Source organism: Schistocerca cancellata, chromosome 2, assembly GCF_023864275.1.
Source record: "Schistocerca cancellata isolate TAMUIC-IGC-003103 chromosome 2, iqSchCanc2.1, whole genome shotgun sequence".
Classification (NCBI taxonomy): Eukaryota; Metazoa; Arthropoda; class Insecta; order Orthoptera; family Acrididae; genus Schistocerca; species Schistocerca cancellata.
In genome coordinates, this window is record NC_064627.1 from 362,261,002 (window position 1) to 362,286,078 (window position 25,077).

The 25,077-nt window shown below is 39.2% G+C and overlaps 1 protein-coding gene across 1 annotated transcript in view; it reads left to right on the forward strand.

Annotated features, from left to right (window-relative positions):
* Nucleotides 1-25,077, forward strand: part of LOC126161755 (sorting nexin-21) — a 67,858-nt gene that overhangs the window by 31,846 nt on the left and 10,935 nt on the right. Inside the window, exons 3-4 of the mRNA XM_049917804.1 lie at nucleotides 2,699-2,853; nucleotides 2,992-3,151. Coding sequence (XP_049773761.1) covers nucleotides 2,699-2,853; nucleotides 2,992-3,151 — 315 coding nt within the window. The remainder of the gene's footprint in view (nucleotides 1-2,698; nucleotides 2,854-2,991; nucleotides 3,152-25,077) is intronic.

Genomic DNA, 25,077 nt, shown 5'->3' on the forward strand with positions numbered 1-25,077 from the left:
TGAGATATACTTCTTGTGCATATCGTACATTTTGTACTCAGGTTCTTGTTTTCTGTGCTCATGTAATGGAATAAGATGGACACTATATCAGTGAAAATTCCAGTAACCAGTAGGTTTGGTATTCAAGGGCGTACTTTTGACCAAACTTTAAATTGGATCAGATTAAGTGATTCATTTCCTTGAAGCTGGAGCTTCAGTATTATCCTTTGAAGTTTGAGGAGTGACATTTGACCTTATCTTGCTCTGTGTCATTAGAGGCAGTTAACTTTCCACCAAACTATGGTTTAACACATGTCAAAATGTATGTCACTATAGAAGGTATTAACTGCACATGTGACTCAAAGCTTAATATAGATTATGAAAAGAAAAATATACTGAAGGAGATCAATGGAGGACTCTTGAACTTAGAAGTCACTTGTTGTCTAAAGCAATTTCAGCTTCAGTGGAATGAAGGACAATTCCACCATTGTCAAATGTAGCTTATGCTTGTCTGTATTTGCCCAGAAGCTTGGTTTGGCCAAGCACACTCTTTTTGCACTCTCTCTTCATAATGCCCCTTCCATCGAGAAGTAAAACACATTACTTTGTGTGACTGTGTACAAAAAACTGCATGACCTGGTAGGCTATGCTGAGCACATGTTACAGGTTTCACAAGCTCATGCCTTGGCTCTTGCCCTCGAAATAAATTTGCGCTATTATTCCTAGCCTATTTGCCTGTGGAATGTCTGCAAGGAAGGGAAAGAGGACAAAAGAAACTTAAGGAATCTGTGAGTAGTAATGATATCCTCAGGCTGCCATTTAATCACAATGGTGTAGTGCATTCCACGGCTTGGTTGCTTCCCAATGCATGACTGTTGTTGGTTTTGTTGCTGCCATCAGGTGATGACGAGTCTAACCTGACCATTGGCACTATTACTTTTGAATTCGCCTGTAGCAGGTGTCAGAAGGATACAAGTTCTACCTCCACTTGTGTTATTCCATTTATGTCACCAAATGTAGATGTGAGGTTTGTAAAGATTGCTACCAGAAGTGGTGAGGTACTGTTCTTCTGTCAGTCAAGACGATACAGTTGCTCCGTGCCCACTTGTTGCGAGTTCAGACAACAGTGGTGGAGAACAGGGTCCAAAAGCTTGAAAAGGAAGCTGCAGTGCAGCTGCTCAACAGGAACACCAGCAGTTGTGTCAAAAGCCTGTATTCTCAATCAGAGTGACACTCATACTAAAGTGGAGATGAATAGGCAGCTACGTCCTGTGAGTGCGGTCTGGCTTTGAACGTCAGACAAAGTGGAGTTAGGCCTTTTTTTAGCTGTTGTGTGGTTTATATTCTCTAATATTTTGCTAAGTCAGATTTTGGCTAATGTTTCACTGTTTATAGTGGCCAGCAATGTTGGGGGTTGTGAAATTTAATTGCTTTTGACTGCCATTAACAGTTACTGTGGTCCACTCAGCATATTTGACACAAAGCTGGCACCTCTGAAGTTACATGGGGAATCTATTCTACTACCTCCATCAAATATTTCTCCCAAATAATCTGAATAGAGCAGATAACTATAAGCTTGGACCATCCTTGGTGCCAGCCATCACAGTCCAACAGGGTATGCTAACAGCATCAGATATAAGTGTTACTAATGAGATGAGCGCAACAGATGTCCCTCATGAGGCTATCAACTGTCACAGTAAACTACATCTCATTCAGCACATTCATATAAAATATGTCAATGGGCAACAGCAGAGTGCCACTCCTTGCACTACAGAAAACTAACTTTATTAAGTTTCCCTTTCGTTCCACAACCATATCAACATTCTTTTGAAATTGCAATGTAATCCAATAGCCAGTAGAGGTGTCACAAAAAAATAAATCACACCGTGGATAACACAGTACAGCAGTTCCCCCGTTACGAGACCCGGAGGTAAGCAACCCTGGCCTAAATACTGATGTAGATGCAGTCACCTCAAACTAATTCTTTTCATCACAAGTTTCATGCAACACAGAATTGACAGGAAACTTTGACTTGTTCCTTTTCACTAGTATCTTTTTTTTAAATGGAGTTTTAGGTGCTTTTCAATAGAGAGGCAGTGCGGTATTCGATTCAATTATTGTCTTCACTGGGACAATAAATTATGAAGAACCAGTACTCTGGGAGCAACTGATAAGGACTGCTTCATGGTGGTAGCAGACAGTGTGGCATGCTCAAACAATATGCACCAATCTCTCTATTCTGATGCTGCTATTGACACAATGCTATATAGTGACAGTATTAATTCGTCTCATTACCAGTATCACTGTAAAACTGATCTGCATAACAGCTCAAATGCCCATCTTTGTCTCTGTCCATGTGGTGCCCAGTGCCTTTTGGAAATGTGGGAATGTGGCATCTGCCAGTTTCTCTGCATCTGGAATTTGCAAACCATTGTGTTGCATTTCACATGAATGATGTTTTCTGAACCTGTTCTACTATTTGGAGAGAAGATTTCGTGTGTGGAGATACATATTATATTTAACTCTGAATATGTTCTTGGGACTGTGCAACAGGCAGATTTTAAGGAGTGCCATAAACTCTTTGTACAGCCTCCCCCATTTAAAAATCATCTTTGATTTTTTTATTATTATTTTTTGTAAAGAAAAGAAAAGCATATATACTGACTGGGTCAGATTTGTGTAATGGCAGTAAATGTTATGTATTGATAATTTATTTTAGAGTCGTGGTCCAAGGTGAAACGAGGTGTTATTAGCAATCACAATTCAACAGAGGAAAATGAAGTGGATGATGCAGCCATTTTTGCAGAGCCTGTTCTCAAGTTTGAAATAGTGTCTGCGAGGACAGTAGAAAAAGAAAATGAAAAGAAACATGTGGTGAGTTTCAGAATTATAGTTTAGCTTTTTACTTCATAAAAAATGTGAGTTGCAATCCTGATCACCATTGTAATTTTTTGTCCTGTAGTTGTTACTCAACTGTCAATCTAATATTACTACTTTTGTTATCTGCTGTAGGCATACACATTAATGATTCGTAAGGATGGTGTACAACCTGATCCAAACCCTGCTGTCATTGAGCGACGTTACACAGATTTCCTTGAACTTTATGATGGATTGCGGCGAAACTTTCCAGCGTTAATGACGGGCATCCCTTTCCCCAGAAAGGTCTTGACAGGTAATTATATGTGTTTACAATCTTAACCATCAAGTGGGCATGCCTATGTACACAGTGCACCAACTACAAGTAACATTGTCTTACATCGTTCCATTGTTGTTTTACAATTGTCAGTCCTTGTGTATGCCTTTGTCATAGCTTCAGCCAATACAGAGATGAGTTGTGTTGTCATATGTCCAAGTGAGCAGCAGTAACGTAGAATAAACAGCGAGCTAGGTGAGAAAAAATTTACGATCCATGCAAGAAAATGACTCAGCAGCATAATCTCACAGTGGGGTAGTTATCTACGAGACAGTTAGCGATAAAATAAATGTTTGGCAGGGATCTGATGAAACCATACTGTTTAATGCTCCGAGCTTATTACTGAGGGGGAACAATTATATGCGGCAACAGAGTGATGCAACAAAAGCTTATTTTATTATGGTTTGATTAAACTGTGATATAACTCATATGATATAAGTTCATTTTATCATTGTTTAAGGCAATAGTTTTATTACTCGGCACGTCAAATGTCAAAGGAGTTTCGTCCATATTACTTATTTGAGTTAGCGCCACACTGGTTTTCTTTCGATATTGAATAATAAAACAATGAAAAGATAATATTTCTCTTCATACTCTTATGGCATTTTCTGAGATATTATGGTTTGGGTTCGCATGCTAAGCCCATGAAGCTTGATAAACCAGTGGCTCCAACCCACTCAATCCTTAAAGTCTGTAAGTTCGCCTGTAACTCTAGCTTATGAGCATGTATTTGAATCATTTTTGTATTAATTCCAATGCCTTTTTGACAGAGTCTTTGAACCCATTTCAATATGTCATTTTCTAGTTTCGGCCATTTTGCATTCAGTCCTCCACTTGCACATTTTTTTTCCATCAATCTTAAATAGATTTTGGCTGAGAGCCAAAATGCCATTCAGCTGCTCTGTTTCCATGTTCTTCTGCATATGTCATTACTTTTAATTTATAGCCTGCATTGTATGAATACCCTTTATTTTTTTTCCATTACGAAACTAGCTACTAACAAAAATATTGTACTGTTACTGATAACACAAGTCACTTTAAATTAGAGTCCACTTGCACGATAGACTGCTATGACGCCTTGTGGGCTAGACAGTGTTCTGGATTTGTGATGGTGAGGCAGGAGAGAGAAGTGTTAGCAAGCTTATGAATCCCTGCAACTCATGTTGGTTGCATCAGTGCAGTGCTGCTGTCAATTGAATCCATTGTTAGCAGATAGAGATAGGTTTCCCATGGCATCAAATATATATAGCCATTTTTTTTAGAGTGGTGAGAATTATAAATCAGAAACTGGGCATTTTTATATTAATTTCTAATATAATATGCAACTGAATTTTTGAGATAATTTTTCAAAGAAAAGTGTACCTTATAGTCCGTAAAATAAAGTATCTCTTTAGGATGTCTGTTGTATACTATTGTATATTACTCCCTAATAGACCGTGTCTTTTTCAATCTTTTGTTTATTTTACAATGCTTACCACTTCTGTAGCATCTGATGAATTTGATGTGGCCCAGGGTTCAAGCCAAACTGTAAACTCGAGCAAGTGCAAGTGGCAGAGGGTGAAACTGAGAAGTTATTGAACTTGAGTAAGGATGGGGTTGGGAGGGGTATTTTGGTGCTTCAGGCTTTTCATTATCATTGACACTCGGCATGATTCAGCAAATTCGTGGTCCTCTTGGCCCCCCCCCCCCCCCCTCTCCCCCAGCCTCGTTGCACACTTCCCCCACTGTCACACTGCTGTATGAACCCAAGGAGTGGGAAGAGGGAGAAACTGTGAAAGTGGTGCATTCAAATGCCAGTTGAGATGCCCTACATATTACTTGGTTTTATAGTTCGCATTTTGCAGCAAGTAGATCATAAACGAAACAGATTTTCTGTATTATTTAATTACTTTTGCTCTGCTGAAGATATAATATAATTTTTATCTGGTGCGAACTATTGGCATACGCGCAGACTCAGACAATTTCACAATTTTCAGACAGGCCACGTAATCACCACCTATTCAGTTTTGCAGTCGATCAATCAGATTATTGTAGCACTGTTGCAACCTCATTATGGAGACATGAAAACTCTCAACGTACGTGTCCTAGAAAATTCTAACGTGAGAGAATTTGTCACAACAAATGGTCTCGAAAACAGATGTAAAGTTGACAGTGTCCTCAAAACATTTAGGAAACTATTCTGTAATTCATTTAAGGCCACAGTTCATCAGACCTCACATTTTTTTTAACAACAGTAAGCATAGGGCGCTGGACTGTGTTTATCGGATTGTGTTCCTTCTGTAATGCAATTTTGTTTTTAAATGTGTCACCATCAAATCAGAAAGAAATTGTTACTCACTTTGCAGTGTCATGCTGTGGAGAGTGCATTGTCAAGTCCACTTAAACCGCGAGGGCTGCAATGCATTCTGGATGTTATAATGTTTGTTTCTGCAGTCCTTTGTACTTCATGAATTCAACAATAGTGAGTTTTCAATCGAAAAATTATTCCTGGCATGCCTCGTGACTTAACCAATGAACTTTGCAGTAATATGTAATCTCCATACATTCAGTTCCTGAAAATGTTGCAACTGATAGTGGAATAATGCATGCAGTTGTATTACTGATACCACCATTTTTCATTGTGTCTGAATGCCTGCAAAATTAGCACAAAATGCTTTTTGATGTACAGAACAAAGAATCTCATGTGTCGATTGTTGTAATTTTCTGATCTTTCATTGTCAAGTAAATCTTTAAATTCTTTCTTCATAGTATTGTAATATCCTTTCATTGCAAATTCAGAATTCCCATTGTTTTGCAGCTGCAAAATATGTATTGAGAATTTTCATCTGTCTCTTTTGTAATTCCTATTCATTTTTAAAGACTTGTGATGACAAATCGCTTGACTGCCGCCTTTTGTGCAATCAGGCTCCGGACCTGTGAACGTCCTTCATACATGAACCAATAGTGAAGGGTAAACAGTGCTGAAACTACAATTCTGCTGAACTGAAGAGAGCCGTGTTGAACAAAAAATGCCACACCACAGTACTAGATGAAATGTCATGCTGTACCAGTACTTCCAGGAAGGAGTAAACAAAGTCAAGGCAGGCCAAGCCATGGCTCACATATGGCCTATGTGAAGTTTTCCACACTGTGGCCAGCACTGATTTAGGGAAATCATGGAAAACCTAAGTCAGGATTACTTGAGGATGATTTGTATCTCATTCCTACCGAATATGATTCACTTGTCTTATCTTTGTTCCACCTCACTTGGTATGTGATGTTAGGTGAAACAGTTTCTGTCCTCTATTATCATGCTATAGTGTTTTTTCAACATTTATATTTCCCTCTTGATATAACAATCTCAAAATCAACTGTTAGTTATGGCATAAAATTTTGATTTTGTTGTAGTAGAATCCAAGGACAAACAGGTTGCATAAAGGCATGCTGCGAAATTTCTGTTGAACTTGTGATGCCATTTGCCAGAGAAGCTGAGAGCTGCAGTCAGTATCAACAAAAATGTCAACTGTTTCTTGACACGTTTTCACCTTGACTAAAAAAGCAAATGTATTTTAAGTATTTATTTGCCTCAGTAAATCGTTTTTAGTACATTGCTGGTATGTATGAGACACGTGAAGTATAACAATAACTTTATAATTACAGTAGTTGTAAGAGAAACTACTATCAAGTATAAAGTGACATAATACCCAAAAGATATATTTTACAATATTTGGTAAATCAGGTTTTACATAATATGGTGCTCCAGGAATTCAGAGAAATAGTAGAAGCAGTGGTCAAGCAAGAACTATGAAACTTCCTGGCAGATTAAAACTGTGTGCCCGACCGAGACTCGAACTCGGGACCTTTGCCTTTCGCGGGCAAGTGCTCTACCAACTGAGCTACCGAAGCACGACTCACGCCCGGTCTCACAGCTTTACTTCTGCCAGTATCTCGTCTCCTACCTTCCAAACTTTACTGAAGCTCTCTTGCGAACCTTGCAGAACTAGCACTCCTGAACGAAAGGATATTGCGGAGACATGGCTTAGCCACAGCCTGGGGGATGTTTCCAGAATGAGATTTTCACTCTGCAGTGGAGTGTGCGCTGATATGAAACTTCCTGGCAGATTAAAACTGTGTGCCCGACCGAGACTCGAACTCGGGACCTTTGCCTTTCGCGGGCAAGTGCTCTACCAACTGAGCTACCGAAGCGCGACTCACGCCCGGTCTCACAGCTTTACTTCTGCCAGTATCTCGTCTCCTACCTTCCAAACTTTACAGAAGCTCTCCTGCGAACCTTGCAGAACTAGCACTTCTGAAAGAAAGAATATTGCGGAGACATGGCTTAGCCACAGCCTGGGGGATGTTTCCAGAATGAGATTTTCACTCTGCAGCGGAGTGTGCGCTGATATGAAATTTCCTGGCAGATTAAAACTGTGTGCCCGACCGAGACTCGAACTCGGGACCTTTGCCTTTCGCGGGCAAGTGCTCTACCAACTGAGCTACCAAAGCACGACTCACGCCCGGTCTCACAGCTTTACTTCTGCCAGTATCTCGTCTCTGGAAACATCCCCCAGGCTGTGGCTAAGCCATGTCTCCGCAATATCCTTTCGTTCAGGAATGTTAGTTCTGCAAGGTTCGCAGGAGAGCTTCTGTAAAGTTTGGAAGGTAGGAGACGAGATACTGGCAGAAGTAAAGCTGTGAGACCGGGCGTGAGTCGTGCTTAGGTAGCTCAGTTGGTAGAGCACTTGCCCGCGAAAGGCAAAGGTCCCGAGTTCGAGTCTCGGTCGGGCACACAGTTTTAATCTGCCAGGAAGTTTCATATCAGTGCACACTCCGCTGCAGAGTGAAAATCTCATTCTGGAAGCAAGAACTATTTTAATTTTACTTTAGATATATTTAATGTTGTATGTGTTGTAAATAAGAAGCCACACTGTTACATAATGTATCTCCAGTATGATACACTCCTCGTTTTCACGCATTTATACATACTATGTTTACGTATAAAAGGAACAACCATGTGTGAAGGTGTTTTCTTCTTTTATGGTGATTTCTTTTGTAAAGATTATTATCTTTCTTTTTAAATTGTGGAATTCCCTCAAAAAATAATGCAGTTTATCAGTAGTGCCTGCATACTGCCATTGTACTTTGTCATCATTGATGAGCAACTTGTGTTTTGACTGAGAATTCTAGCAGCATACATAAGTGTATCCAGTTTTTTTATTGAAATTTTAAAGATGCATTTCCCATTTCAAATGCTCCTCACTATGTATGTCTAAAATTTTGTCATACACATTTGAGAGATATTTTCCATCAATGATGAAAACAGGGATTTTGGTGTGGATTGTACCATCAAAAAATGCATGCTAGTTTCATTGAATTGTGAACTGTTTTCACTGTTGTCTGTGTTCTCATTAAAAATATTATCAGAATATCACAGAATAAGGACGGTCTTAATGTTGTTTTCCATTATGCATTTGTTCTCCCATAATTTCTGTATGTGTTTCACAACAGTATGCCTCTCATATGATGAGTGTTGGTTTGCATCATCCCTTGTCAATTGTTCTGCTTGTGCCAATGCATGTCTTTGTTGATCTTTGGTCATTTAGCTTCTAATTTTAGCTCGTATAAACTTTATGCTGTTAAAATGGCAGTGGTTTGGTTGGCAGAACCTTAATGGCTACATTTCAGTTAAGTTCCTGTTAAACATACAGCTGCTACAGGATCACATAATTCACCTTTCTATGTTTATTTCATTGTAGCCAATAGACAGCTGAAAAGTGGCAGCTCGAGGGACCTTATCAAAAGTGTCAAATGATATGAGACATTGTGTCCATTAAAGTTATGAAATGCTTACTTAAGGTTTTCTTCGAGAAGTCCCAAAGCTACCACCGATATGAGTTATAGTACATTTCTTCATGGTATTCAGTAATTTTCGCCTATACAGGGTGAACATTAATATAACCGACAGAAAGCAGGGATGGATTCCGACTGGAAATGGAGGGGAAAAGGTTCTGTGAACAGGCGTCTGGAAATGCATTGTTACAATGGCAGATGGCACTGACAAATGAAAATTCCTCTGACTCCATGGCTTATGTTCCTGGTGTATTCAAGTGTGTGTGGTAAATGCAATGTACTGTAAGCAGGAGAATGGCCTGATATTCATGTCTGGAATAAGCCAAGATGGTGTTTGTGTACGGCCAAGCAGATGGAAATGGTCAAGAGACAGCACGGCTATAACAAAAAAAGTACAATGTGTAAACTTTTAGATGGCAGACCTCTCCCTAGTCCTGAATCGGTAGAAGTCAGTAAACGTCGGGAGGCTTCGGTAGGCACGCAGTTTCGACTGCTGCCAACATTACGTAGCTGACTGTGTTGTACAAGATAGCCATTGTTGTTTGCTTCGTTATTGTTTTGCGCTGTACTGTTCTGCGTGTTTTTATTGTACAGTTGTGCTGAACATTATCAAAATGATTGAAGAGGCAGTTGCTGGCCCATCTCGGGAGTCGCCAACAACCCCTACCGATAGGCCTACGGTTAGAAGGAAATCAGTATTACGTAGCGATGCTCGCAAAATTATATTGCATGTGATTGAATGCTGCGAAAGGGAAAGGGAGCAGAAAAATTGCTTCACTCCATTTACAAATCTTCAGTGAGAGCTGCTACATACACAGGACAAAGCATGCGTAGTATTGGAAGATTCAAACAGTTTTCCAAGAATCATCCTGGCGTATCACCACAAAAAAGGTGAGCTTCCATTTCAGATATTTTGTTCGCGATCACTTTGAAGAAGCCCCCTATTTCGTCCGAATTAGCTTATATTTCATTTTTCCTTGCTACTGTATTGCTTTGTATGGAAACACCACTGGTTACTGTATTATTTCGAAACACATTCATATTACAGTACGTTTCCAAATTCAAAAAAATACATGCAGTGCAGAAGGCATTTTCTTATAAATCTTTCTCTCTCTTTTAACTTAGGAAAAGAAGTGGAGAAATCGAAGTAGTGATCGATGATTTCAACCAGCATGTCATTCGCGATACGATAGCTGAATTTTATTCAGTGCGGGAAGATTGTGCCGAGCCTGCGAACACTGCTTCCATTTTTGCACGACAAAATAGGCTTGAAGTGGAGTATTGTCTCGCTGGGAAAAGTACTTTTGTCTATGGGATTCCTATGGCGTAAGGTGGAAAACAAGAGGAATGTGTTGTTAGAACGTCCAGACATTGTGCACTGGCGATCTCGTTTCATTGTTGACATGAAGAACTTCAGGGAAGCAGGCAGAGAAATATTTTACCTCGATGAATCGTGGATTGATAATAACTTAGCGTTTAATAAATGTTGGCAGAGGAAGGGTGACTTACGTGAAGAGAGTGTCGTTGGTGTCACTACATGGGGAAGCGCATAGCAGACAAACATACATACATATAGATTTTAATGTACATGACGATTTCAGTTTCGTTTACGAACAACATTTAAAGCAAGTTTTACTTCCAAGCCTTTCGTCTGCTTTTGTGTAAGCATGATGCGCAATTTGTAGTGCCAGCACTGCAACTGGTAGGCATGCCTTGTCCCCTCCACAACGGCTCCTCTCCCCTCGCCAGCCAATGCTTGCTTCCTTCTCTCCCCGCACTCCCCTCACAACTCTGCCGTCTTACAGTTAACACACTGTACCTTCAGACACCAACCACATCACACAACATTTCAATCCTTCTTTGGGTGCTTGTGTGATCATAGGTCCTTTCAGACAAGAAAAATGTACAGGGAGGCAGCGGACTGTATGTATGCCTGATTTGGAGTTTGTACTAGGGTTTGTCTCAATATCCTGCAGAACGCAATCCTCCAGATCTGGTGTAAGCACAGTCTGCCACCTCCCTGCATGTTCATCTGTCTGAAAGGATCCAGGCTTGAAACGTTGTGTTATGCGGTTGTTGTCTGTGAGGCTACTTGTTTTGGTATAGCCATGCTGTCTCTCGCCCATTCCCATCTGCTTGGCAGTACACAAACACCATCTTGGCTTGTTCCCAACACGAATACCGGACCATTCTGCTGCTTACAGTATATTACGTCAATCACACAGCTTGCAACACACAATAAACACACGGCATGTGGTCAGAGGAACTGCCATTCATCAGTGCCATCTGCCGTGGCAACGATGCATTTCCAGACATCTGTTCATAGGAGCTTTTTTCCTCCATTGTCGATCAGGAATACATCCATGCAGTTTGTTGTTTTTATTAATGTTCACCCTGTATAAACAACCATCACTCAGCTTTCCCCAGATCCCTGCCAAAGAAAATACACGGAGAAGAATCTGTTACATTCCTTGATGCCTAGGAGCATGGTGTCAGCGACTGTATCATGTTTTAACCACTCATTAATTTCAATAAACCATGACTGCTATCTGAAAATTCAAATATGAACAAAACAAAACTTTATTTCTTCAAAAATATAATTATGTACATGTACACACATGTAATACAACCAGAAAAGTTTTGTTTTCATCAGTGTCCTTCCATGGATTTAATGACTGCCTCACAAACTTGAGGCATGCAGTGAATACGTATTTGTAGCTTTCCCAAGAGATGTTCCTTGTTTGTTATGTGAACTTTCCGGGTAGGTGTGTCCACATCATCACAGACCATTTCAGCAGAGTTACAGTCAGGTCTTTGGGATGGCCACACCACATTTTTCAGTGCCTTCTGTTTCTCCTTTAATTCGATGTACTTCTTACAGAATGCTAAGTGATGTTTTGGCTCATTATCCTGTTGTAATGTGAACCCTTTCCCTATAAAGCATAATCAATAAGGTTTTGTGTCATACTAAGTATGCAGTGGTAGGGCTTCTAATCCATGCACCCTTCTACTTTCACAATGTCACCAACTCTACCTCCTGCAAAACACCCCCAAACCATATAGAACACCCACCGTGTTTAGCTGTAGGTAGAATGCTCTGCTGGGCCACCCTTTCTCCTTCTGATCGATGAACAAATGTTCTCCTCCCGGTACTAAAAATCTCAAATTTGGATTCATCTGTGAATAACACTTTCTTTCACTCTTCATGTGTCCACTTACTAGCCCATTTGAGTCTCTGCTTTATTTACATACTTCAGAAGGAGTTTCCTCACTGCCACATATCCTTTCAAAGCAGCATAAATCGGTCTCCTCCTTACTTTTTACCATTGCAACATATATATTTTTCTTGTTAATTTCTACCAAAGCTGCATGAATTTATGCTGCTGTTTTGAACATATTTCTCTTACTTGTAATTCTGATGAACTTTTTATCATTTCTGCTGAACTTCTCATCATTTTTAGTTGTTTTACAAGGTCACCCTGGTTGTGAGCTGTTATCTTCTGGCGGTGAAGGGTGTATTGCATTCTCCTATAGACACACCACAGTGTTTCTCAATTTTGGGCATAGATTAACCGGCTTGTCTGAGTGCTACAATTGCAGCACCTTTCTAGACAAATATCTCCATTATTGGAGCCCAAATAACTATGTGCCCACTGTCAACTGTCACTAAGGAACTGAAGTGCCGTAACCATACAGTACATAATATACCACTACTTTGAAGTACACTGCAGACACTATAGCACTGCAGGAAGTAACAGGGCAGTACAGAATGAAATGGTGGAATGTGCTCTCATTTGTCATAACAGTAAACAAATCTACTTAAGGTGTGCCCAAATGCTAAGATGATTACAGTTGCATGTAAAGAAATTTTATTGACAATATTGTAATTACAGTCCATCTGGAACAGTAGAACTGTACATAAAAGTCACTTATATTGATGCACCAGTTCAAGCCTGTACGAAGGGAGTGGATGGTTTCTGCGTAGAAACTCTTGGGTTGCTGATATATACATTTATTCACAATGTCCTGCAGTTCCTCGTCACCTGTGACCTTTCAGACATTATTTTAAAGGGCTGAAGATTTACGAGTCACATGAGGCGATATCGGGGCTGTAAGGAGGATGCGTCATGAAGGTCTTCTTGGCCACACACCCCACCTCATAATGCTAAAACATCACTGAGACTACTGCTGCAGTGAAGGTCTCTGTTTCAGTTGGGCATATCTTATATTTTGTATGAACACAGCACTCTTCTGAATCATATTGCACATACCAGGTGTTTATAATTAAAGTGCAGCTACCCACAGAGGTCCACTGTGGGCTGTAATTATCATATTGCAGCAAAACTTTGTAGATTATTATTAACTGCCACTTGTGCAGTTGGTTCAGTATGAGTGCTGAGGTCTTCGACAAGATGCTACAACTGCAAAATAACATGATCAGCAGTTGTTCACAGCAGTTCAGGTAGAATTTGAGCAATGTGTTCCTGTATACTGGCCTTCAGATCAGGCAGAGACTGAATGTGTCGCTTGTAAATGTGTTCTTTTAGATATCCCCAGAGCCAGAAGTCACATGGCTTCAGATCAGGCGATCTTACAAGCCAAGCATCCAGAAAATCTCTGGTGATGACATGTTAGTTGAAGGTTGCATTAAGCAGATCTTCCAGTGGGTGAGTGACATGACGTGTTGCCCATCTGGCATGAAAACAGCGGTTTCCACACACTTGCGCTCTTCCAAAGCAAGAATCACATGCTGTACAAGGAGGTCTTGATAATGTGCAGATGTCACAGTACCATGACAAGCTGTCTGGGTGCATTCTCTTAAACTAACAGATCAAGAATAGAGGTTCTTGTGAATCCACACCACAAAGTTGCATACGGCAAGTGCAGTGGCTCTTTGTACACAACACTTGGTTTAAAAGTACCCCTAATTAAACAGTTCTGTGTATTCACTGCTTTCTGTAGTGTAAAATGTGACTTGTCACTCCATAGTATATTGCCTGCCCACATGTCATCAACTTTGATCCATTGCAGAAACCGAAGAGCAAATTCAGAATGTTGCTGCAGACAGTGAGGTTTCAGTTGATGTACCATGTGCATCTTGTACGGGTACCAGTGTAATATGGACACAGAACTTCCCATACTGTTGACCGTGGGATGGACAATTATAGTGACACTGCACAAGCACTAGTACTATCCGGGGCACATGCTGCATGATCAGTTACAGCAATAGCAACCATGCCAATAACTTCCACCAGGGTAGGACACTTTCCTCTCCCAGGTACCACACCAAGTTCACCAGTTTCCCAATTTCATTATCATCCTCTTTAAACCCTTTAATGACATTGGACCCATTTTCAGACCTTTTCAGTTAGTGATGGCAACGGCCTTGCCACAGTGGATACACCAGTTCCTGTGAGATCACCGAAGTAAAGCGCTGTTGGGTGTGGCCGGCACTTGGATGGGTAACCATCCAGCCGCCATGCGCTGTTGCCATTTTTCGGGGTGCACTCAGTCTCGTGATGCCAATTGAGGAGCTACTCGACTGAATAGTAGCGGCTTCGGTCAAGAAATCCATCATAATGACCTCTAGAGCGGTGTGCTGACCCCACGCCCCTCCTATCCGCATCCTTCTTGAGGATGACACAGCAGTCGGGTGGTCCCAGTAGGCCACTCGTGGCATAAAGACGGAGGTTTATTTTGTGATATTCTCTTAATGCATCATTGTAATTGTTGCCGTTCACATAAAACAATTCACCAGCAGTGCGCGGTTTCTCTTCTTGATAGCCATACTGTTCACTCACATTGTGGCTTGTCAGATGATAGTGTGGATATCATACCATCATACAACTAGTTACAGTGCCAAATTTGCACCTCGTGACCAAAGTTGAATGATTTTTTCCATGTAAATTGGTTCTGCATTAGAGCATTAACATGTCTACCAAGTTTCATAGTCATACAATAATTACAGCCCACATAGGATCTCCGTGAGTAGCTGCACTATAATTAACCACCCGGTAATGAAAACAGACACATAAACCTGACATTTTTGCCAATGTTGTACTATTCCTTTGTGTAGTCATCTGTAGCCATGGTGTTATTGGTATGTTTTTTTTTTTAGGGTTTTTGAAATTAATGAACGATAGTGTATATTGCTTGCATTTACTTATAATTCATCTAGTCAGACAATATACTTAAAGTTTCCTTATGGTATTGGCCTCAAAAATCGATACTGACATGTTAGAGTATCCCCTCACTTCATTTTCTCCTGCTAATTTTGCTATAATAATGCCTAACCATGCACTCTCTCTAAAAAGCATAAACATTCATGACAAGCTTCCCCATATGCGTTCTTTATTTTGGGAGTACTTATGGTGTGACAGTCCAGTTTCATTTTTCATAATGTGTACATTCTTTCTGTTCTCACAATGACATTTTTAATAATTTGTAATGAGCCTAGATTTAAGTCTGTCAGTTAACTGAGAAGTAGCAATGGTCCACTGTTCTCTATCCCTAATCCCACATATTCCCTAATATTACTGCAACATTTACAAGTTCACAGCCACAGTTAGTGCTCTCTATCCATGTTCATAACTAATATGCTCAATATGTTTTCTTTAACACCCTCTTCCTTCCATTTGGGCAGCATTGCAGAATTGATGCAGTAGCAGTGATCTTTTCACACAAATGCTCTTCTAATTACAGTACAAACAATGAGAATCTTGAAGTTTTCCTGGCATAATGCGTATTCCGTGAAGATTTTTAATTGCAGTTGTATGATGTTGACATCTTGCCATTGATATTTTGGCTGTCAACCAGTCAGTCATTTACAGGTGAGCATTTTTACAGTGTGTAAAACTGCCCTGAAGGTGGCTATCTGGTTGACTGTCGAAATATCATGACAGCAATCCTGAAACCTCATGGGATGTAAGTTTTGAATGCAAAGTGCATAATTAAAAAAGAAAAACACAATCATCTCCAGTTAGTTTAGTAAGGGCACTGATGAAATTGCTATAGAGCACTCTAGGCTACATACCACCACCACCACCACCACCACCACCACCACCACCACCACCACCTTCACCACAGTGTAAGCATAGACTAACTTGTCTGAAACTGTGTGTTGCTGATACGTCTACATCTGCATCATAGCTTGTAGTGCACCTAATGGTGTGTTTTGAACTCAAATAAAGCACATCCCCCCTCCCCTGTTTTTTGTAAATATTGGTATCTGCTATCACTGCACTCTGCTTTTCATGAGCTGTCAAATACCTTTGGAAAAAATTAAATTGATCATTCCATTTAAAGGATTGAGTTGCCTCTATTTTTACTTGGGTTTATGTGGCTGAGTGATTGAATGCCAGTTTACAAATCCAAAGGTCTGGGTTGATCTCTGGTGAGTCTTTTGATTTTGATTTGACACTTACCCCATCTTTTCTTGCAATGTTTCTTATTCACCATGCAAAATTTTAACGTGGTTTGGAGTCCACATGAAGCTGCAGGTTTTCCCGTAACTGTCTGGGCAAGTCAGTTCAGTGGTCGAATGAAGGCTGGGATATACCATCTCCAATAGGACCATGCTTAGTCAGGTACTGTAGTGTTCAAATAAACCTTTGGTTTGATTGAAATTCCACCTTTACATTACAGTTTTTTAAAAGTAAACCAATGGGTCGGTGATAGTGTGTCTCTGTTAAATTTCGAACCAAGATGTAAAAAATCTTTTAGTCTTACATAAGTGGGAATGATACCTTTAGGTGACAAGATAAACTGTGTACAAAAGGAGAAAACTAAAGACATTGATAATGCAGGTTAACACAAGGACATGTTAATTCCTTTCTGTAATTATTATGGGCTTGGTGGCCTAAAATTAGTACTTATAAGTGATAATAAATCAGAGTTTTCATTCAATGACTTTTGCTTCTTTGGTGGATAATCAGATCTGAAATTTGAATTTTGCACCCTGTCAAAGTGTGGTTAGTTTTTCTTACAACCTTTTTTTGGCCAAGAAACACTAACTGTCACACTAGGGCAGGCTTGATTCTGAAGAACTCACCAAAGGAGAGTGAACTTTCTATAGCAGGACACCTAACTGCACCATTGCAAGTAAACTTTTTCTGTTTTTTTTTTATTATAAAAAATTGAATTCACATTTTTTCTTTACAATCAGTTTATCAGTGATGTCAAAACTATGAAATAAAATAAAACACACCACATCATTTCTAGTAGTAGCTTGGTAGTGAATTTTTTATATTGGCATTGTTATTATGATGTTCCACAATTAAGTAGTCTGCCAAATTTAAGTCATAATTAACAATGAACAATGTGGTCACTGTGTACTTTACACCATTGCAATTTAGATTTAACCCTTAACTCATGAGGTGACTTTTCTGTAACGTATACTACAAGGTTTGATCTCTGGGACCCCTATCTTTAAACTGTGATTTAAGTTGTAAATCATTTGAAAATTTAATTTATGTTATATAACACTTATGGTTGCAAATTAAGTGATGTTTCTATACTCCTTGTTGATTGTATTGCACTAAATCAAGCCAGCAGTATTTTATTTTTGAATCACGCAAAAATCACGTACTTCTGTGAAGCTTTTTCAGTAGTACACATAAACGAACTGTTAGAGAACTGAATTTTCATTCTGAAAAATTATGGTATGTGTAGAAAGCAAATTTTCACATAAAACTAATATCCAGTGTTTAAACTTGCATGTAAAAACTGAACTCAGAAAAAGAAAGGCTGGAAAATTGACATTCAGTACTGGGGTCTACAGTTTTCTTTACCGCCACTCAGAATACATTTAATTTTAACTAACACATTAACTATTTTATTGGAGAAACACAAAGGTCCTCATCACCATTGTCCTGAAGTTTCTCTGAATGGTTCTCTTGTTCGCTAGCAGAATTTTGATCACAGGCTATTGAAAAATCATTGTCTCCTCCTTCTACTTTTTGTTCTATATCATTGACATCATTCGCCATCCACTGACTAAAAGTTTCATAAAATTTAAAGAGCGTAAAATTGTCACATTCTTGCAAACATTTTGTTCTAAACTGACAAAAACAGGTGCATAATTCACAAGGTGCAATCTAAGAGACCCCATCACATGTCAACAACAATCAAATGAGGCAATAATGCAAATGACAATAATAAATTGTAGGGTTGGAGATTAAAAGAGGGTAGCTGGTGTATTAAATCATTCCGCCATTGCTGACCTATGAGAGCGACTTGGAAAACTCTGGCGTGATCTGAGAGACCACACTTCGTGAGTTAAGGGTTAAACTTGGCACTATATTATGTACAGCCATTACATAAAATACATTTACAAAATATTAAAATGAGGTATGACTCTTCTAAATTTATAAATTATTATGATGCGTTGGCCACATTTTGTATATTGCTACAGATGATCTAAAGTGCAATGGTGGATAGGTTGATGTTAGATGTAGTGGGAGTTACTGAAATGTGGAGGCAGGAAGACCAGGAATTCTGGTCAGATGAGTACAAGATTATCAACTCAAAATCAAATAGGGGTAATGTAGCAGTTGGACTAACAATGCATGAGAAAATTAATGAAAGCCGGAAGCTCGTACCAGCAGTACAGTAAATGCGTAATGGTTGCGAAGATAGGTACAAAACCAGCGCTCACCATTGTAATTAGTGGTTTTCATAGATTATGAAGAGATTGAAAGAATGATTCAGGTAGTTAAGAGAGATGAAAATTTATCTGTGATAAGGGATTGGAATTTGATATTAGGAATCAGAAGAGAAGGAAAATATGAGATAGCGGGCTGGGAGATAGCAGAGGAAGGAATAGAACTTTTTGTAGTGCATAATTTAATCATTGTCAGTACCTGGCTAAAGAATCATGAAGGGAGGTTGTGTATATGGAAGGTACTCGGAGACATTGGAAAGTTTCAGATAGGCAGCTTAATGGTAATCTGTATTCCAAACCAGATCCTAATCTGCATGACATTCGCAGGGGCAGATGTGGACTTTGACCATAATTTATTGGTTATGAACTGCAGATTACACTGAGTTGACAAAAGTCATGGATACTTCTTAATATTGTATCCAGATCTCCTTTTGCTCAGCATAGTGCATCAACTCGGCGTGGCATGGACTCGGCAAGTTGTAGGAAGTCCACTGCGGAAAGATTGAGCAATGCTGCCTCCATTGCTGTTCATAATCACGAAAGTGTTGCCATTGCAGGATGTCCTGCAGGAACTGACTTGTGTAAATCAATCACAAAAAATTGTTTCCTGGTGACATGACATCATTGTTTGGGAGCATGAAGTCCATGGATGGCTGCAAATGGTCTCCAAGTAGCTGAACATATCCATTTCCAGTCAATGACCAGTTAGTTCAGTTGGACTGGATGACCCAGTCCATCCCGTGTAAACACAGCTCACACCATTATGGAGTCACCACCAGCTTGCACAGTGCTGTGTTGTCAACTTTGGATCATAGCTTCATCGGCCCTGCACCACACTTGAGCCATAGCGTCAACTCTTCCCAACTGAAATTGGAACTCATCTGATCAGGCTATTGTTTTCCAGTTGTCTATGGTCCAATTGATATGTTCCCAAGCCCAAGAGAAGCACTCCAGGCAATGTCGTGCTTTAGCATAGGAACTTGTATCAGTTACCTGCTGTTTAGCCCATTAACACCAAATTTCACTACACTGTCGTAAAGGATACATTCATCGTACATCCTTCACTGAAGTCTGTGGTTAATTCATGCAGTGTTGCTTTGCTGTTTGCTCTGACAACTCTACACACACTGCTGCTTTCAGTCATTACGTGAAGGCTTTGGCCATTGCATGTCCATGGTAAGAGGTAAGGCCTGAAATATGATATTCTCTGTACAATCTTGACACTAAGGATTTCAGAATATTGAATTCCATAGTGATTTCCATGTTCAGTGTGTTAATTCCTATTGTGCAGCCATAAGCAAGTTGGAAGCCTTTTCACATGAAGTATCAGTGTACAAATGACAGTTCTGCAATGCAGTGCCATTTTATACCTTGTGTACTCAATACTACTGCCATATGTATATGCGCATATCACTATCCCATGACTTTTGCCACCTCAGTATAAAACAAAAGAAATTTTGGAAAGATAGAAAACTTTTAAGATACGACCTGACAAATTGAAAGAACTACAGGTTGTTGTTGATAGTATTAGGCAGCAAGTGACTGAAACAGGGTAAAGGAATCAGTAGATGACTAAGTGATAGGACTGAGATATGAAATAGTGTAAGCAGCATACTGTAAAAACAGTGCCTGGTAGATATCCTTCAGTGACATGGAAGACATTGAATTTGATTAAAGAAAGGAGAAAATATAAAAATGTACCTAACGAAATGGGTGTAAGTGTATATTGGTGTCTAAAAATGAGGTAGAAAATGCAGAAGGCATAGCACAGGAGACATGCAAAGTTATAGAAGCATGCATGACTTTGGGAAAGATAGACACCATCTGTAGGAAAATTAGAGAGATCTTCGAGAGAAAAAAAAACACCTGTATGAATATCAAGAGTTCAGATGGCAAGCTAGCACTAAACAAATAAAGGGAGGCTGAAACATAAATGGCATACATAGAAAGACTGTACAAATGAAACAGATTTTAAGACAGTACTATGGAAAGGGTAGAGGAAGTAGGTGAAAATGAGGTTGGAGATTTGATACTACAAGAAGAATGTGACAGAGCTCTGAATGATGTAAGTGAAAGGAAGGCCCCTGGAGTAGACCATATTCCCTCAGAATTACTGAAGTCCTTGAGAGAGCCAGTCATGACAAGACTGTTCCACTTATTATGCAAGATATGTGGGGAGTACTGAATACCCTCAACCTTTAAGAAAAATTAATAATTCTAATTCCAAAGAAGACAGGTGCTAATAGGTGTGAATATTACTGAGCCATCAGTTTAAGAAGTCGTGGCTGCAAGTTAATGACACAAATTATTCACAGAAGAGTGGAAAACTTGATAGAAGCTGATCTCGAGCAAGATATTTGGGTTAAGTAGAAATGTAGAAACAAGTCAGAATTTACTGACCCTGCATTTTATAGGAGATAGATTGAAGAAAGGTGTGTGTGTGTGTGTGTGTGTGTGTGTGTGTGTGTGTGTGTGTGTGTGTGTTTTGGGCTAGGTTATAGACTAGAGGGTTTTTAAAGTTAGTGACTAGTCCTATGAGAATATTCTGTTTGCTCACTTTCAGTAAGGAATTTAGTGAAGATACCATTTGATTTTTCTGTCAGTTTGTTTAACTAGACTTTTGTGAATGTATTTTTAATGTTTTTCAGTGTTTGTTGAATGTTATTCTTGTACATACTTTACATTCCTATCCAAAAGTGCACAAACTAAGTATTCCTGTAAGACCAGTTATTAACTTCAGAAAGGCTCAAAGGCTCCGTCCTATCACCTACCGCCGGGGGAGGGGGTTGCAACAAGACTTAAATCATTTGATGTCACATCAGAGTATAGATGAAACATTCAATATCATCGTACAAGGACTAAAACAACAAGGCAATGACTGTCAGTCAGACCATCACATACTAGGTTCTTAGCCACAAATTCATGAACAGCCTAGAGAACCAGGTCTTCAGACATGCAATAAAACAACAAAATACAAAGTTATATACTGGTACTGTTATTGCTATAATATGTGTGATTGATGAACCATATACACACGTAAAACATGAAGAAATAAATAATTTACATCCTGAAATTCATTTCACATTAGAAACAGATAACACACTAAATTTTCTGGATCTCGACACACAAAGAATAAACAACACGCATGATTTCACAGTATATAGGAAACCCACAACCACAAGCACCACCACTATTCATAGTCAATCAAACCACCCTTGATGACCAAGCAAGCAAGCTTCAGATTCATGTAAAGATTAAACAGAACACTCATAAACAAACAAATTTGCACGCAGGAGTTAAATACACTATAAAAAAGCAGTGGAGTATGTAAGCAGATAAGTAATGGGCAGGCCACATGCACATAAAGTGGCCCCTAGATGCTCAATAATATTGCACAATAGTATTTTGCAATATTATTGGTGTTGCCCCTAAATTGCTCAGTAATATCGTACAATGGTTCTGTGATTTGGGATGTTGGATGATAAAGACGCTGCTGCTGTGATGATGGCTCTATTTTGTTATAAGCAGAAAAGAAAGGTGGATGAAAACTTTGTACAAGGGGTGTTAAAGATCATTCATCTAAAATTGTGGAGAGAATTGAGGCTGGGGGGGGGGGGGGGGGGGGGGAGATTGTCATACATTTGAAATTTGATACATTGACATCTCCATACATAGGCACTCTGTTTTTATACTCATTTGCCGATACACCTCACAATGCTGGCTATAACTTATACATTTCAATGCACTCTAATAATAATGCTCAGTCATCCTATTTTGAACACATTTTCCACACAACAGAAAACCTAACTTTCTTGGTCTGTGTAGCGTGCGAGAGACTGTCAGTGTCAAGGATATTGTTAATACTGCCCGGAGACAGCATAATATTTCTGGGCAGTGCAATATATTTCCAAAGTTCTGAAGTTCCCAATGTTATTGCACAACCTTTCAATCTCACACCTAGACAGTCAATTTTGTTGAGTATCCGGGAAGTATTGTCATTTTTGTTGACCATCTAGTGGCCCATTTTGACCTTGCGCAGCAAAAAAAATTGTTCAAATGGCTCTGAGCACTATGGGACTTAACATCTGTGGTCATCAGTCCCCTAGAACTTAGAACTACTTAAACCTAACTAACCTAAGGACATCACACAACACCCAGTCATCACGAGGCAGAGAAAATCCCTGACCCCGCCGGGAATCGAACCCGGGAACCCGGGCATTTGCGCAGCAACAACAACAATAACAATATTAAACAACTTATGTCACACACACACAGACACACACAGTGACCACACAAAGGGTACAGGCAATCAAAACCCATGCACAAAACAAAATGGCACACACTTCACCTACAATAATAAAATAATTCACATACAGACACAACAGAGAAGAAATTCAGGACACAGAAATGCCCACAGATAAATTCAACCAACCAGGCTTACAGGTTTTTAAGTGGAACTCTCGTCAGTCAGTATACCTAGGGTAAACATGCAGGAATTTTCATACAAGATACTCAGAACATCTCAGAGCTCTATAAAGTAACAGCTCTAATAGCACATTTGCTGTTCGCTTAATAACGTACAACCACTACCCACCTAAAATAGAAAATTGCTAAATACTAAAATCCAGCATCAAACCATACTAAAAATCTGACAATAGAACACACACACACACACACACACACACAACATGACAACCAAATTCACAGTAATGTCATGTAATTGGTGTTCACAAGCAATCGATATGCTATAATGAAAAGTGTCCTACAGAGCCGAACAATGTAGAAAAGTTAAGGTAATAACAACAACAACAGACAAAAACTGTTTTAGGTGTAATTTCATTACAATGATTGTATGTTAAAACAAGTTGACATTTTACAAAACTGAATTAATGTACCCACCGATGGTGGCATAAAAGTACTAACACACATTTGGGCTTTATTTTAAAAAATGGCTGTTTGCATAATAGGTGGACCTGAAACCCAGTAATTTTTGTTTGTGAACATGGCTACTGCTAGAGCTTCAAAACCAAATAATAAACCAATTTGAATTTTTATTATGTGCCAAGAAATTTTGATTTTTGCCCTGAATGAAAGTATGCAATTATTGAGAAGCTGGACTCATATTTTGGAGAAGAGGGATTAAAGTCTTAGTCTGACAGTTCTGATTCACTTTTTCCATGCTTCGTCTTAATCACTTCAGGAGAATGCAAGGAAAGTTCCTTTAGTGATGTCATGGCTGATTCCCTACCTCAGCCATGTCAAGTTCAGCTGGTGTTCCTACTCTAATGACCTTGATGTTAACAGATGGAAAAATATTACGGTTAAATGCTTAAGAATGATTGTCAGGTTATCGAATCCTGTGAAGGTAGGCAAAAGCAGTAGTTTGCTATGGGTTATGAAGTTCGGAAAAAACCTAATATAATATGCAATGTGCCAGTTTGAAAATGAACAGCTTAAATATGACAAACCATTGGCAGTAAACAATAAATGCATATGTATTTAATTTCTTTTGAGCTTTCCAGGTGTAGTTAAGTGGATGTGAGATATTTCTTAAACGACAGTGCTCAAAAATGTATGAATTTTTCCCTCAGAACAGGTAACATTGAAGTGGATTACTTATTTGAGTAAAAAAGGTCCTGTATGGAATGCAAAATTTGTTTTCAGAAGTTTGGTGTGATGTCATTATAGACAAGTTACAAACAAACTTATTGTTGGTTTTTAGCCAGCTGATTGCTTTCAGCATGGGTCGAGAGAAATCTGCTGTAGTGCATATTGTGTTAAATGATAATGTATGTCTTTCAAAAATGGTGACTTGTAGTAAACAGACAGGGAAGCAAAACAGATGGGAGTTTATTCTTTTTTCCCCCTTGTGCACAAAGAGACTTCAAAAAGTAAATTTCAGACGATGTCCCCCACTAAGACCAGCACACAGCAAGAGTGGTGCATTGTCAGAAGAGAGTACATGTTATGGTTTCCTACAGAAACAGTTCTACTGCAGTACGGATAATGGCTGAAATACTGCAACAAATGGAAACAACTCCAAAATTGAAGTACACAGGACAGAATGATTCTTGTATGAAAAGCATCTAAATTGTAGACAGATTCACAACAAATTGTAGTCATATGTGGACCAAATGCAATTTTACATCCAGCTGTAGTGAAATGGTGCCATCAACTTAACAACTTGACTAAGGCTTCACATGCATGTGTCATGCTGACAGCGACAATGTCCAGGCAGTCGAAGAAGTGATTCACAATAGTCACAGATTTTCTGACAATGAGGACGTTCATGCATCAGTTCTTGAATGGCTCCGTGACCAAAGAGTAAATTTCTACCATCAAGATTGTGAATGATTGATAGAGTGTTTCAACCATTGTTTACAGAATGTTGGAAAATAGTGTTATGTATCTGTGT